The 17,171-nt window shown below is 42.8% G+C and overlaps 1 protein-coding gene across 6 annotated transcripts in view; it reads left to right on the forward strand.

Moving 5' to 3' along the window:
- Positions 1 to 179: 179 nt before the first annotated feature.
- Positions 180 to 17,171, forward strand: part of FAM193A (family with sequence similarity 193 member A) — a 177,862-nt gene continuing 160,870 nt past the window's right edge. For 3 of the 6 annotated variants that reach the window (XM_082609593.1, XM_082609595.1, XM_082609594.1), the window contains exon 1: positions 605 to 673. Coding sequence is in view for 2 of the 6 variants with exons in the window: in XM_082609591.1 (XP_082465717.1) it covers positions 446 to 673 (228 nt within the window). In the remaining 4 variants the exon portion in view is untranslated. Of the gene's footprint in view, positions 674 to 17,171 lie in introns of all 6 variants that reach the window. The other 3 variants (XM_082609591.1, XM_082609592.1, XM_082609596.1) reach the window with 2 other exon arrangements.

Here is a 17,171-nt window from a genome sequence, read left to right on the forward strand (position 1 = left end):
GCTCCCGGCGTGCCCTGCGTGCCGGCGCAAGTTAACGGCGGGTGGGGAGGGCGCGGCAGAGGGGGAGAGGCGCTCGGGAGGGCGGAGTAAGGCGGGGGGGGAGGGTGCCCACACCCCTCCCCCTCCCCGCCGCTCCTTCCCCCTCCCCCGACGTAAACTGGGATCCCTTTCCCCTTGTGTCCGCCATATTGGACTCTAACTCTGGTCAGCGGCGGCGCCGGGCCCGGTGGACTCGCCGTTGCTCCCGCCCAACGGCCGCCCCGCAATTCCCGCCCGCCCGGCCCTCCCCGCCCGGAGGCGACCCCGCGCAGCGCCCCCCGCCCGCGGCCGGCCGGAGCGTCCCGCCGCTGCCTCAGCCTCCCCGCCTTCCCCGCCCTCCGCCGCCGCCCGCGGCCCCGCGCCCGCCCCGCGCCCGCTCCGCGCCCTCCCCGCCCGCCCGCCCGCCATGAGCCCGGCCGACGCCAAGCGCGGGGCCAAGCGCCGGAAGAACAAGCGGGGCGGCGGCGGCGGCTCGGGCGGTGGCAACGGCGGCGCGGGCGGCGGCAAGGCCGGCCCGGCGGCGGCGCTGCGCGGCTCACAGGCCACGGGCCTGGCAGCCCCGGGCGGCGCGGCGGCAGCCAACGGGCCCCTCGGCGCGGGCGCGGGCGGCGCCGCCCCCGGAGGCTACTTCGAGGTAAGCGGCGGTGGGGCGGGGGCGGGCGCGGGGCGGGGGCCACGGGCGGGTGGCGCCCTGACAGCCTCCTGCGGGGCCGGCGGGGACCGCGGGCCGGGGTGGGAGGCGCCGCCGACACGCGCCCCGAGCCTCGGGCCGGGCTGCAGCGCGCCAGGTGCCGCATCTCCCGGGAGCGCGGCGCCGCCTGCCCACCTGCACGGCGCTGTCACGGATCCGGGCTGGTGCCGTGTCGCCCCGCGCCGAGGTCGTCCTTGAGGTTACTCGGGTGCAATTCCAGAATAATTGTGAGTCAGGTGACGAGCGGGGCTTCCCTCGCGGTGCCCACCTCCTCCACGCCTGGCGAATGATCACCTGGAAGTGCCTCCTAGAAGTTTTCTTGTTCTTCTCCAAAACGGTCATTTGAAAGATATCTGACAGTCTTCGGAGGTGGCGGCCCTGGCTCTTCACCCCTGCTTTTAAAAAGTTTTTAGAGGTAATTGGTGGTCTGGTTACTCAGGTATATATTTAGGGTTTGAACTTAAGGAATTTGAGTAGTAATTTTTTTCTGTTTTGCTTTTGAAGGCAGCTAGCACACACTGCCTCTGCCAGTTGTGGATTGCTGCCACTTTTATTCCGCTCTTGGTCACAACACTTTACAAGACACAGTACTGGTACGTGGGTATGCAGTTGGCAGTCATTTCCACTCATTTAGTTGTCTCCTGAAAGATAATGGGTTTTTTCAAAAGTTATGTTATTAGGACTATTAAATTAAGTTGTTTTAAAGACATTTGCAACGGTAACAACAAAAGCCTCATCAGGAGTATTTATTTGTGTGCCAAAGTCCGAGACAAATTGTTTTATGCGGGATTCTGAATGTGTTGGAAACGATATGTAGTGAGAGCAGATAAGAAATCATTGCATATGGCATGGCTCTCTGATGCTTATACTATTATACGAATACACAGTGTTTTCTGCAGTTGGAGCTTCCTTTAGATTATGTTGTCAGATTTGTTTTGGGTGCTGGGTTGTAGCCCTGGAGGTTGCCATTTTCCAGTACACTGGAGAGCGAAACAGGTGTAGTTCTTGGGATCCAGGGTGAGGCTTATGCATTTGCATCGACGGAGTGTAAATTAAGAGCAGTGTTTGTTGCTGCTGGGGAGGGGAGGCTGGGAGGTCTGCCTAAACAAATGCTTTACAAAAGCGTTTATAATATTGGCTGTAGTTGGGTGTAAAATACACCCATTTTTATTGATTTAATAAAAATTCTTAACTAGCCTTTCATACCATAATTTCAGGTTTAATAATTCTCCATTACTTTGCAATATTTGGCTAAAATAACCGTTCAGTTATTCTTTTTTCTGTTTTTTTTTTCATAATTCCTTTTATTTATTTATTTTTGGCTGTGTTGGGTCTTCGTTGCTGTGTGCGGGCTTCCTCTAGTTGCTGAGAGCGGGAGCTACTCTTCGTTGCAGTGCGCGTGCTTCTCACTGCGGTGGCTTCTCTCGTTGTGGAGCACGGGCTCTAGGTGCGCGGGCTTCAGTAGTTGCGGCACACGGGCTCAGTAGTTGTGGCTCATGGGCTCTAGAGCACAGGCTCAGTAGTTGTGGCTCGCCGGCTCCAGAGCACAGGCTCAGTAGTTGTGGTGCACGGGCTGAGTTGCTCCGCGGCATGTGAGATCTTCCCGGACCAGGGCTCAAACCCGTGACCCCTGCATTGGCAGGCAGATTCTCAGCCACTGCGCCACCAGGGAAGCCCTCAGTTATTATTCTAATCACACTTTTGAACTCACATAACCATACGCCTAGTATTATTTTTGTTTGACAGGACTGTTTTCTGTTAAACTTATGAATCCAGAGTTTTGACCATGACCCACTATCAGCAATAAAATATACCACACACACACTCACACAGCATGTTTTACAAAACAATACTCTGATACTTTTTGATCTTTTCTATTTTGTTCAATTTCATTAATAAAATGCTGGTTGTATTTTATTAATGAATTATTAATATTATTTTACTTATGTACTGTTGAGTTGTGACCTGAACCTTTAAAAACATTCTCTTTTACTATATTTTAAAGTTTTAAAGCTATGTCTTTAGTTTTAAAATTTCTTCACAAGTGTTTTAATAATAGTGCATCAAAGGTACTCTTTATGGTAACAGGGTGATGCCAATCACAAAAATCCTTCATGTAACTCTGAAACCTCTGAATTGTCTCCCTACAGATGGTGAGCTTTTTGAGACACCTTATCTAGGGCAGAATAGGCACCCAAGACGGCGTTTGTCAGCAAGTAATGGTGAATGGGTACTGGCCCTGCATTTCCCAGAGAGGCTTATGATTCTTGGGGTGCATATTTCCATTTCATATTGGGTCACCGGGGCAGAAGGTGTCTAAGAGAAGTAAGAGTGGAAGGACTGTCTTGATTCTCAGGAGGGGTCTTAGGCCCACTGCCCAGTGTGCTGGGCACAGCACTGAGCATTAGACCCAGGACCACCTTCATCAGAGGCGGCTTCTGAGGCAAAGAGGGCATTTTTGCATGTAGGTGGCCTCTACAAAGAAATGAGGGCTGTAGGATAAGTAGGAAAACATAACTTAGCTTATAGAGTCTTTGGCCCACAACAAAACTCTGGTGTACAAAGGTCAGGGGACACAAACCGGATAGGTTCTGTGCCCTCAGGCACAGCCTCACACGCCCTGGTTTTCTAGGTGGTATGGCTTCCGGCTCCTAGGGTTTTTGGAAGAATTAAACACGTGGAGGCTGGAAGGTGCTTACACAGTACCTAGTGGCACACAGTGCTGTGCATGTGCTTGATGGTCGTTTTCAGGAGGTTGGCCTGGCTTGCTTTATAGGGCTCTGCTGCAGGATATTATTGATGAAGCTTTCACACTTGTGAAATGATGATGTAAAAATGATGACATGCGTCTTGGACAAGTCCCGCTCTAACAGCCTAGTGTGCTGGTCTGCTCTAATGTGACAATAAAGGGTTAGCCCTGAGTAAAAACTTGGTAGGTGAAGGATATCATGAAAATATTTTACTTTTTCGCATTTCTAATTTAAAATGTAATTTTCATAGTGTTCATGATGTATTAAGAAAGAGAAAAGCTTACAAAATAGAAAACAGTGTTTGTGGGAATTTCCTGGCAGTCCAGTGGTTAGGAATCCACGCTTTCACTGCTGAGGGCCCAGGTTCAATCTCTGGTCCGGGAACTAAATCCTGCAAGCCGCATGGCATGGCCAAAAAAAAAAAAAAAGAAAACTAAATCCTGCAGGCGGCATGGCATGGCCGTTTTTGTAAAGTGTCTGTGTGTATATATATTTGCATAGGAAAGTCTGATAGGGTATACACATCAAAATATTTTGTGGTGGAAGTTCTGATGGCTTTCTTTTTTCCTTTTGACACATGCCTCAAGCTTTAAGACTTTCCTACAATGAACATTGCTTATGGACAAAATGGTGCATGATACTTTTACAACCTGATATTACCAACAATTTTTTTTTTCAAATAAAAAACTGATTTTGGCTTTTCCCACTCTTTAACAGTTAAACATTTAGGTATTTACACAAAATAAAAATATTTATACCATCAGAATTCTGTAGTTGAATCGGTGTGCAAAATTAAGTCATACACATATTATTTACCAAAATTTTTGTATTGTGGAAGTTGATCCGTGTTATTAGCTGTTGGGATATCAAATTACATAAAATTTACACTTTTGGAGAGCTCAAATGGGAATTTAGGGCTATTTTTGTAATGCTGTTAGAGGTTTATAAAAGGAAGCTGTTTGGGGTAGGGATCAAAGTACTTTTCAAACAGTGATATTACAGTTTTAAAGTCAGAGAAACATGTAGTGTAGGGAGCATTTGTAATAACGTAAATCCTCTTTCATTGCCGAAAAGGTGGCAAGAAGGAGATAATGTTATTGTTTAAAGGCCACCATACAGCGTATCCTGTGGTCAGATGGTGTGATTATGTATCTTGGGGTATATACTGGGGTGCACTTAGAGGCCTTCCCTGTGTTGTAGAAATAGCTGCCGTGATGAAATGAGGTTTAGTCATTACTCTGTCTAGTGCACACTTACCTTAGTGACCTGAGGAAGTAAAGATCTAGAACCTTATGTGATTTAGCTAAGTTTGACAGTGGGTAAAGCTGCAGAGAGCATCTCTGTGATGCAGTATTCTGTGTATGTGTATACCCATGGGACCAATATTTCAACATACAGAATACAGATAAAGAATATTCCCAGTACCCTAGAATGTGCCCTTGTTCCCTTCCTCGTCATCCCTACCACTGTTCTTGTGTGTTTTGCCTGTTTTTGAATTTCACTTAAAAGTACTCTGTGCTGGTGCTGTTTGGCTCAACATTATATTTGAGATGCATCCGTGTTGTTGATGTAGCAAGTCATCATTCTTTTCCATGGCGTGCAGTTTTCCATTGTGTGAATATTCCGCAATTTATCCATTCTAATGTTGATGGACATTTGGCTTATTTTATTTTATGGCTGATATGAATCAAGCTGATATGCATATTCCTGTACATGTTTTTGGTGGATAAGAGTGTTCCTTTTTGTTGAGCATATACCCTAAGTGGATTTGCTAGGTATACATGTGGTTTGACTCTAATAGATACTGCCAGAGAGGTTTTCTAAGGGGTTTTACTGTATGCTAATCAAAAAAATTAATGTGTAGTAAAATATATTTTGTATGTACATATATTGGGCTTGTGGCATGCGGGATCTCAGTTCCCTGACCAGGGATTGAACCTAGGCCACAGTAGTGAAAGCCCGGAATCCTAACCACTAGGCCACCAGGGAACTCTCCCGAATTTATATTTTTTGATGTACAGTTTTGGACTTTAACACACGTGGATTCATGTACCACTGTCAGGATACAGAGCAATTTCATTACCCAGAAAGGCTCCCTCCTGCTGTTCCTGTGCAGCCACACTCTTCCCCCACCCCTAAACTCTGGACAGCCACTTACTGTGCTTTTGTCTTCTGGGGAAGTCATATAAATGGAATCATACAGTATGTAACTTTTTTTTAAAGTTTTTTTTTTTTTTGATGTGGACCGTTGTTTGTTTGTTTGTTTGTTTGTTTTTGCGGTATGCGGGCCTCTCACTGTTGTGGCCTCTCCCGTTGCGGAGCACAGGCTCCGGACGCGCAGGCTCAGCGGCCATGGCTCACGGGCCCAGCTGCTCTGCGGCATGTGGGGTCTTCCCGAACTGGGGCACGAACACGTGTCCCCTGCATTGGCAGGCGGACTCTCAACCACTGTGCCACCAGGGAAGCCTGTGAACCGTTTTTAAAGTCTTTATTGAATTTGTTACAGTATTGCTTCTGTTTTATGTTTTGGTTTTTTGGCTGCAAGTCATGTGGGATCTTAGCTCCCCAACCAGGGATCAACACCCACCCGAAGTCTTAGCCACTGGACCACCAGGGAAGTCCCTAGTATGTAACTTCCTGAGACTGGTTCCTTTCACTAAGCTTAGTCACTTTGAGATTCATCCAGGTTGTTGCAGGTATGAGTAGTTTGTTCCTTTTTACTGCCAAGTAGTATTCTGTTGTATGGATGTACCACAGTTATCCTTTCTCCCATTGGTGGACATTGGGGTTCTGTTAGTTTTTGATGATAATAAATAGAGCTGCTATAAAACATATGTGTACAGGTTTTTGTGTGAAAGTAAATTTTCATTTCTCTAGGGTAGATACCAAGGAGTGGGAGCAGGGTCATGTGGTAACATTATAAGAAACTGCCAGACTATTTTCCAGAGTGGCTGCACCATTTCGACTTCCCACCAGCAATGATGAGAGTTCAGTTGCTCTGCATCCATGCTAGCACTTGTTATTGTCAGTAGATCTTATTTTAACCATTAATAAATAGGTGTGTAGTGGTGTTGTGCTTTTAATTTACATTTCCCTAGTGCCAGTTTTTTTTTTTTTAATTAATTTTTGGCTGCGTTGGGTCTTTGTTGCTTTGCACGGGCTTTCTCTAGTTGCGGTGAGCGGGGGCTGCTCTTTGTTGTGGTGAGCGAGCTTCTCATTGCAGTGGCTTCTCGTTGTGGAGCACAGGCTCTAGGTGTGCAGGCTCAGTAGTTGTGGCTCTCGTGCTCTATAGAGCGCAGGCTCAGTAGTTGTGACGCATGGGCTTAGTTGCTCTGCGGCATGTGGGATTTTCCTGGACCAGGGATCGAACCATGTCCCCTGCATTGGCAGGTGGATTCTTAATCACTGTACCACCAGGGAAGTCCCTCCCTAGTGACTACTGTTATTGAACACTTTTCATTTGTTTATTTGCCATTCTTGTATACTCTTGGGTGAAGTGTTTAAGACTTTGCTTATTTTTATTTATTTATTTATTTCAGGACTTTGCTTATTTTTAATTGAGTTGTTTTATTTTCTTAGTTTTGAGAGTTCCTTATAATTCTGGTTATGAGTCCTATGTCAGATTTGTGATTTGCAAACATTTCCTTTCAGTCTGTAGCTAGTCTTTTTTTTTTTTTTTTAATGTATATTTATTTATTTATTTGGCTGCACCAGGTCTTAGTTGCAGCATGCACGTGGGATCTAGTTCCCCGACCTGGGATAGAATCCAGGCCCCCTGCATTGGGAGCACAGAGTCCCAACCACTGGGCCCCTAGGGAAGTCCCTGTACCTAGTTTTTATACTTTATTAACTGTTTTTTGGGTTGTTGTTTTTTTTGCAAAGAAAAAAAATTAAATTTTGATGAAGTTCGGCTTCCTAGTTACTTCTTTTTTGGGTCATACTTTTGGTATCACGTCTAAGAACTCTTTCTTTTATAAAACCTCATAAAGACTTTTTTCCTTTATTCTAAAAATGCCATAGTTGTACATTTAGGTCTGTGATTTATTTTGAGTTAATTTTGTATAAGGTATCAGATTTGGGTAGGGGTTCTTTTTTTTTTTCCTCCCCCCATATAGTTGTCAGGTTTGTTCCAAACCCATTTGTTGAAAGGATACCCTTTGTCCATAGAATTGGCTTTTCACTTGTGTTAGAAATCAATTAACCTTATTTGTGTGGGTTATTTCTGGACTGTATTCTGTTCCATTGATCTATGGGTTTATCCCATTGCCTATGCCACATTGTCTTAATTACTATGAGTCTTAAAAAATTAACAAGGTGATTCCTCCAACTTAAAAAAAATTGTTTTTGCTATTTAGTCATTTTGCTTTTCCATGCATTTTAGAATCAACTTGTCTGGGTCTACAAATAATTCTGCTGGGCTTTGATAGGAGTAGCCTTAAATCTGTAGATCAATTTGATGGAGAATTGACATGTTAACTGTGTTGAATCTTCTAGTCTGTGAACATGGTGTGTGTTTCTATTTATCTGATTATCTTTGATTTTTTTTTAAAGTTGAGGTAGAATTTATGTATGGCACATCTTTGATTTCTTTCATCAGTGTTTCGTAGTTTTCAGCATACATATCCTGTACATGTTTTTTAGATTCATAAATTATTTCATTTTTTCCCCAACTTTTGTAAATGCTGTTTTTAAGAATTTCAGTTTCTTTTTATTCATTGCTGGTATATAAAGATGTGATTAATTTTTGTGTTCAACTTCTATCTGTTGATCTTGCTAAAATCATGTATTCTGAGAGTTGTTTTGTGGATTTATTTAGGTTTTCTGTGTAGGTAATTGTGTCTGTGAATAGTGAATTTTTTTGTTTCCTATTCTGTATGCCTTTTATTTCTTTTTCTTTCTTTATTGCACTGGATAGGGCTTTTAGTACAATTTCCTTGTTTCTGACTTTAGGGGGAAAGCATTCAGTCTTTCACAATAAAGTGTGATGTCTATTGTAGATTTTTTTGTAGATGCCCATTATTATGTTGAGGAAATTTCTATTTCTAGTTTGCTGAGAATTTTCTCAATAGGTGTTAAAATTTGCCAAGCGGTTTTTGAATCTATTGATATAACCGTGTGTTTTTTCTTCTTTAGTCTGTTAATGAGGTAGATCACATTTTTGATTATTGGATATTGAGCCAGCTTTGCATTCCTGGAATAAACCCTGCTTGATCGTGGTATATTACTCGTTTTAAATTAATTGCTGGATTCACTTTACTAATATTTTGTTGTGCTTTGTTGCATCTATTTTTTATAAGATATACGTAAGTAGTTTCCTTATATTGTCCTTTCCTGGCTTTGGTGTTAGTATAATGCTGGCCTCATAAAGCAAATTAAGAATCGTTCTCTTCTATTTTAGTAGTTTGTGCTTTTCAAAGAATTGGTCCATTTCAACTTAGTTGCTGAGTTTATGTGTGCAGAATTGTCGGTAGTGTTCCTTTTATCCTTTTAATGTCTATGGAGGTCTGTCCTCTCTTTGATTCCTGATATTGGCAATTTGTCTTCTCTCTTTTCTGCCAGTCTTGTAGGAGTTCCTCAAGTTTTTAATCTTTTTAAAGAACCAGCTTTTAGTTTTGTTGATTTTTTTTCTATTATTTTTCTTTTTTGATTTCATTATTTAAAAAAATTTTTTTTTAATTTTTATTTTATTTTTTATTCTTTGCCTTATTTCTTTCTTTGGGTTTATTTTGATTTTTCTTTTCTAATTCCTTAAAGTAGAAGCTTAGATTATTGATTTGAGACTATTTTTCTTTCCTAATATGCATGTTCTCAATATACATATTTATATATATATATATATATGTATATATACACATGCTATAAACTTCCCTCTTAGCTGTAATTTAGCTTCATCCCATAAATTTTGGTATGTTGTACTTTGATTTTCATTCAGTTTAAAACATTTTCTAATTTCCCTTGAATCTTTCTGTTTCACAGGTTATTTAAAAGTATGTTCTTGAATTTTGTGTTATCATGTTACTGTTTTCTAGTCTAATTCCAGTAGGGTCAGAGAACATGCTTTTATGATTTTAATTATTTGGAGAATTTTAAGGTTTTATGGTATATCTTGGTGAGTATTAATTATGCACTTAAAGCATGTATATTCTGCTATTAATATTTTAAAATATTTATTATTTATTTATGGCTACATTGGATCTTCATTGCCGCACGCGGGCTTTTCGTGGTTGCGGTTTGTGGGGGCTACTCTTCATTGTGGCGCGCAGATGTCTCATTGTGGTGGCTTCTCTTGTTGTGGAGCACGGGCTTCAGTAGTTGTGACACGCGGGCTCAGTAGTTGCAGCTTGCAGGCTTAGTAGTTGTGGCACATGGGCTTAGTTTCTCCATGGCATGTGGGATCTTCCCGGACCAGGGCTCAAACCTGTGTACCCTGAATTGGAAGGCAGATTCTTAACCACCGTGCCATCAGGGAAGTCCCTATTCTGCTATTATTGAGTGGAGTGATCTCTCATATGTCAGCTAGATTTTTTTGTTTAATGCTATATTCCTTCCTTTTAAAAATTTGTATTGGTGTATAGTTGATTTACAATGTTGTGTTAGTTTCAGGTGTACAGCAAAGTGAATCAGTTATACATTGATTCTATATTCCTGATGATTTTTTGTTTACTAGTTCTGTCAGTTGCTGAGAGAGGAGTGTTGAAGTCTGGCTAAAACTGTGGATTTCTTCATTTCTCCTTACACTTTGTTTAGTTTTTGCTTCATGTACTTTGAAGATCTGATGTTTGGTGCATATACATTTATGTTTGTTATGTCTTCTTGGTGACTTGACCCTATTTTTCATTTATGTTCCTCTTATCCCTGGTAGTTTTCTTGGCTCTGAAGACTGCTTTATCTGATACTAGCATAGCCATTCCAGCTTTCTTTTAATTGGTATTTGCATGGTATATGTTCTTCTTTTCCTTTTTACCTACCTATATACTTTTATTTGAAGTGGGTTTCTTATAGACAGCTGCTTGATTTTCATTAATCATTCATATTCATATTTTCACCTTTACTTGTATTTCATTTACTTGGATATATGTTTAATAACTTGAGGCCTTTTTTCCTGGCTTGATTACTAATTGAATATCTATTTGGTGCTAGTGTGGGGTGCTTCTCTGCATTGTATGACTCTCTCTGTTGGACTATTTTTGACCCTATAGGCTTTCTGAATACAGATGGAGACACAGGTGACTTTATTTTAGAGACCATATAACTAGAATGAGCTGAAATTGAATAATTTGTATTTCATGAGCCTACAAGACTTTTTTTTTTTTTTTTTTTACAGTTCAAATCAATGTTAGTTTCTAGGTTATCTTAGAGTAATTCCTGTAATATTTGTGGCATTGAATTATCACACCTCCTATGGAAATTAACTTTTTCTCATTCATAGAACAAAAGAATATTTTTCTCTTGATTTGAGTACGTTATTAGTTACATCTTGAAACTGAATGAGAAGTTAAGGAATTTAACTTCAAATGACACAGGATTTTTTTTAACAACCTTTTTATTTTGGAGTAATTTTAGACTTACAGAAAAGTTTCCAAGTTAGTATAGAGAGTTCTTATAGCCCCTTCAATCAGCTTTCCCTAATGTTGACGTCTCCCTTAACCTTTGTATATTTGTCAAAACTAAGAAATTAAAATTGGTACAATATTGTTAACTACAGGCTTTATTTGGGTTTCACTGATTTTTCCACAAATAATCTATTTCTGTTCCTGGATTGAATTCAGGACACCACATTGCATTTAGTGATCTAGAATTTTAATTATTTTTAGCTGCCTCATCTATGAAATGGGAATATTGATTTTTATTTTCCTCAAGAATGTTCTACAAAAGCTGATTAGTACTTATGTTTAAAATATAGTAGTAATATTATATTAATTTTATTTATTTATTTTTAAATTGTATTTATTTTTGGCTCCATTGGGTCTTCGTTGCTGCGCACGGGCTTTCTCTAGTTGTGGTGAGCGGGGGCTACTCCTCGTTGCGGTGCATGGACTTCTCATTGCGGTGGCTTCTTTTTGTTGTGGAGCACAGGCTCTAGGTGCATGGGCTCAGTAGTTGTGGTTTGCGGGCTCTAGAATGCAGGCTCAGTGGTTGTGGTGCACGGGCTTAGTTGCTCCACGCATGTGGGATCTTCCCAGACCAGGGCTATATATTTATTTTATAAATTTTATATATTTATTTTATAAGTCCCTATATTTATTTTAAAATTCAGTGAGATCGTTAACTATTTAATAGTTTGCTACAGGCTAATTTTTTTCTCTAGAAGTGCTTGGCTGTTATTCCACTGTGGTGAAAGTAGCCCAGCAAGGGAAACACTCTCTACAAATTCCTGCTGAGAGCTTAGCCCCCTCTTTAGAGATTACTGAAGGGGGTGACCTGTCAGTGCAGGTACATCCCTAGTCGATGCTCAGGACAGCTTAGAGAAGGGAGTTACCAGCCCTTTGCCAAAGCTGTTTGGTTGCCTTGGATAAAGAAATTCCATAAGTGAATTCTTGACTTCCCTTGTAATACTGTTGTTGGTTTCTGTTTTTAAAAACATAAAAAGCAGCATTACTCATTAAGTGGCTTAAATTGTAGTTACTATCAATATTCTCTGTTTTTTTTTTTCGTTTGGCTGCGCCAGGTGGCTTGCAGGATCTCAGTTCCCTGACGAGGGAATGAACCCAGGCCACAGCAGGGAAAGCGCCGAATCCTCTGCTAGACCACCAGAGAACTCCCCAATATACTCTTTTCCTTTAAAAGAACAATTGTATCTCACCTTTTTTTAAAAATTTATTTTATTTATTTATTTGGCTGTGTTGGGTCTTCGTTTCTGTGCGAGGGCTTTCTCTAGTTGCGGCGAGCGGGGGCCACTCTTCATCGCGCTGCGCGGGCCTCTCACTGTCGCGGCCTCTCCTGTTGCGGAGCACAGGCTCCAGACGCGCAGGCTCAGTAGTTGTGGCTCACGGGCCCAGTCGCTCCGCGGCACGTGGGATCCTCCCAGACCAGGGCTCGAACCCGTGTCCCTTGCGTTGGCAGGCAGATTCTCAACCACTGCGCCACCAGGGAAGCCCTGTATCTCACTTTTAAAAAGAAAAATAGGAAGGTTGGATCTGTCAACCAGTCAGTCCAATTACATGCCTCTCTACAAACCATGATTTGATACTCCTTTATGTGTTTGCACATTTACTGATGCCCATACCAGTGTTCCAGTTGGAATGCTGGGATTGACAAATCAGACTCATAGAACTTTAGAACTGGACGGGACAACAGCAGAACACACATTTATTGCTGAGACAGTATTTGCTAGCTGAGGAAAGTGAGGCCCAAAGAGTTGACTTTGAAAAATTCTTTTAATTGTCCTAGCGGGGGTCCTCTCTTGCACCTTTCAGCTCCTGCTGGCATTTATTACTTATCAGTAGTCACCCAAGATATAAAATCCTCCTGTTATTCTAGTCTTGCTTATTCTCATCCCAGTCTGTACATCTTGTCTGTCTCTAAGTCAGGCTTTGCTACTACTTTCTTCACCTTTTCTACACATAAACCTGCCGCCGGCCTGAGTAGCTGGAAGCTCTCACTTTTCTTTGATGACACCTTCACTTGTTCTTCCTACCGCGCCTTGTCTGCCAGACTCTGGCTGACGGACAGGTTCTCATCCTTCTTGCTCTTAGCTAGCTTCCTTCTGCCTTGTTGTTCCGCTGCTGCCACCACCTTTGTCTGGCACCATAGTAGCCATGTTGCTCTGCCTGTACGGTGTGGCCTGCATAGCGTGAACGGGCCGTGTCCTCTGTGCCTTTGCTGGTGCCGCTTCTGCGCAGTGTTTCTCTCCCTTCATTGCCCAGTTAACTGCTGTCTCTCCAGGAGGAGGTCCTGTGCCGTCTGTCCATGTGGGAAGTGTTGCCTTCAGCACCCTAGGCCAGGCTGTTGCCTCCCTCTGGGTTCCCTTGATACCTGTCCTTAGCTTGGCCACAGCCCTGGGTTAGGCTGGGTTGCACTCCCTGGGTTATTGGAATGTTTTCTGTAAACCGTGCTCTGTGGCTTACTCGGTATATAGTACATACTCAGAAAACGCTGCTCTGGGATCCAGGCCAGCTGATGTGAGCTCCTGCAATTTCTCCCTCTTTCCCTTTTTTCTGAAATGTGTTGTCCTTGTCTTCTAATTTGGAAGAAAGCATTTGTCCTTTTTTTCAAAGTTAATCCTATACTCCAGAGGTTCTTAACTGATAGATTTGAGTGAGTCTGTTAATCCATGGGAACTCAGGGCAAAATTTGTGTGTGAATATGTTACCTCAGGGTCTTTTCCAAAGCTCTCTGTCCTTTCTCTCCTGGGTCTTGAATCTTTCCTCCTCTATTGGGTTGTTTTCCATTCAGATTTTGAGTTTACCATTTTCCCTTTCCCCTCAGTCTGTCTCTTGACCTTGCTTAACCATTTTAGGCACATTTATATCTGACGTTGTCCTACCCATTGCTGCCAAATCACTTGAAATAATGGATAATAATACTGGTTAATGATACTGGTTAATACTGCTTCTACTTCCTTCACCCTCAACTCCTGTTTTCCTCCCTGATCTAGCTCTTTCATCTACCACTTTAATCAGCCTTCCCAGAGGTCATTAAATTATCATACTTAAAAAATCCTGTAGTTGTTTTTAAATTCTGATATCCTTTGAGCTTGTTGCATCTGACCTTGATCATACATGCCTTTCTAGAACTCTCTTTTGCCTTTCTTTGTATGACCGTGTCCTGGTTCTTCTCCCCCCACACTTAACAGCGCTCACCTTGTTACAGGTGAGTCTATGTCCAGCTCTTCCTCTCAAGTTCAGACTTAAACTTGATATTTTTACCATGTGTTGGTAGAGATTTCTGATCATAGTTAGAAACTCACATGGTTGATTAAGTCTACCATTATGGTTGTGCTCACTAGAATGATGGCGGAGGCCTGTGTTCCCCTCATTTGTGCCAAGTGAACTCAGCTTGTCCATGTTTAGACTAAATTCTTCTTTCCACATTACAAAGTAGTGGTTAGGTAGTACTGGTTTGTTTGCTAGAAAATTTATCAAGAGAAGCTTTTTTCTAAGGATCTCAGGCCAGTTGTATGTGATTGTACATTGGACACACCTCTCAGGTAAGAAGATTGTGCTAGATAATCTTGACGTTCTTTACAACTTTATGATTCTCTGGTTGTCACTCCTTTGGTCACACACTTTGAGAGACCACGCATTGCCCACTGCAGGGGTCTCTAACGTGTGGTATATGTCAGAGGCCCATGCGGAGTAGGTAAGATGCTCCTTGGTGCTGCAGGAAGAGCATATTAGTCCTTATGTTTTCAAGTAAGACATTACACTTTACAGATATTTAGTATGTGGATCGAGACTGACACCCTCACTTGATCTGTATTTCAGAATCATGAGTCTTGCGTGATTTCTGAGGTATCTTGAGTCAATAGAGGATGTTTGTTCACTTAACAGAGTGTTGACGCCTATGGCAGTTAATGAGTGTTCATTAAGTACGTTCATGACTTCTGCTGTCTAATTTTAATTAAACAGGCCCTCGCAAAACAGGCAGTCTTAAAAGAAACCCTGGATTGGAGATACTGCCCATAATGAAAGCATATGAAACAACAAGAAAATTGATGGCAGAGCCACCGCTACTACTTCCTGCACAAACTGTTAATCATGTAATGAGGTTGAGAAAATGATCTCAGCAGAACTAATAATTGACTCCCAAAGATTATTTGAAGTGTGGAGTTATATCCACTTTTTTTTTTTTTTTTGGTACGCGGGCCTCTCACTGCTGTGGCCTCTCCCGTTGCAGAGCACAGGCTCCGTACGCGCAGGCTCAGCAGCCGTGGCTCACGGGCCCAGCCGCTCCGCGGCATGTGGGATCTTCCCAGACCGGGGCACGAACCCGTGTCCCCTGCATCGGCAGGCGGACTGTCAACCACTGCGCCACCAGGGAAGCCCTATATCCACTTTTATTAATGACTAATCATGTCCAAAGTGGTTATCTTTAAAAATTTTTATTTATTTCATTTATTTTATTTTTGACTGCGTTGGGTCTTTATTGCTGCTGCACGCTGGCTTTCTCTAGTTGCAGTGAGCGGGGGCTACTCTTTTTTTTTTTTTTTTGCTGTACGCGGGCCTCTCACTGCTGTGGCCTCTCCCGTTGCGGAGCACAGGCTCCGGACACACAGGCTCCGCGGCCATGGCTCGCGGGCCCAGCCGCTCCGCGGCATGTGGGATCTTCCGGGATCGGGGCACGAACCCGTGTCCCCTGCATCGGCAGGCGGACTCTCAACCACTGCGCCACCAGGGAAGCCCGGGGGGCTACTCTTTGTCGTGGTGCACGGGCTTCTCATTGTGGTGGCTTCTGTTGTTGTGGAGCATGGGCTTTAGGCGCGCGGGCTTCAGTAGTTGTGGCTCGCGGGCTCTAGAGCGCAGGCTCAGTGGTTGTGGCGCACGGGCTTAGTTGCTCTGCGGCATGTGGGATCTTCCCGGACCAGGGCTTGAACCCGTGTCCCCTGCATTGGCAGGTGGATTCTTAACCACTGCACCACCAGGGAAGCCCCAAAGTGGTTATGTTGTCTTGAGATTTAGAGAAGGAAAGTATATAGCCTTCACAGTCAGCAGAATATTTACAAACTAAGCATCCGGAAGAGAAACAGCACCTATGCATTTTGCAGCAGTGTTTAAAGTCATATAATGTTCCATCTGGTACTTTATAAAATTTCATTAAGCTTAAGGATAAACTCCTTCTGAGGCAACTTACATTTCTATAAGGTTCAGTTGCAGGAGCAACTGCAGCCAGTTTTGCACAGACAGGCATTTAATACGGAGAATCAGGAACATACAACATTTTGGAAAAGGGCTGGTGGAACAGGGTCTCTAGGCTGCGCTGCTGAGAATGATTTGCAGAACAAAAGTACCTTACTCAGCCATGGAGCTGGTCAAGCTAATCCACAGCATCTTCTGTACTTGTCTAATACTAACAGACGAAAGGGCCACACGCACGCACTGGGAAATCCAGCTCTTCCAGCTGGGAGTGAAGGGAGTAGGCAGAAGGGCTGAATAATTCCCGGGAAGCAAAATGGCAACAAAATAAACACATTCCTTTGATAGCAAATACTTTTGGGGTATTCACAGAAGATATTGCAGAAGATTTGCAAGAAGTAAATTATTAGAATAAATGATGTGTGGAGGGTTTGCCCTGGGATGATGCAAACACCGTTGTTTCTTAACAGTTTTCAGCTTATGCTTTTTGGTAGATTCAGATTGAGTACTTTTTTTGTGTGTGAGCTGCTGAATAGCCTAGAGCATATATATTCTGAAACGACTTCTTTAATAAACAGGGTTTTGTGGGAAAACTAGCTCTAACCAGTGATGGAGCAGCCACTGTAATTTAAAAAAAATTCTTGGATAGGGTAGGACTGCAGCAAGAACAGCACATGTGAAAGTTATTCACCGCATGATGCATAGAGAAGTTCTTTAAGCAACGAATTGAAGCCAGAAGCACAGAAGGGATCAGCCTGAGACCTTTACAAAGTAGTAAATCTTTACAATGTTTATGATGAGATGGGGAGTAACTATGAAAATACTTGGCAAGACACAGAGCTTTGCTGGTTATCTTGTGACAAAATTGAAAGCATTGCCTATTCTGAGGTGAACTGA

Source organism: Mesoplodon mirus, assembly GCF_964341445.2.
Source record: "Mesoplodon mirus genome assembly, chromosome: 2".
Classification (NCBI taxonomy): Eukaryota; Metazoa; Chordata; class Mammalia; order Artiodactyla; family Ziphiidae; genus Mesoplodon; species Mesoplodon mirus.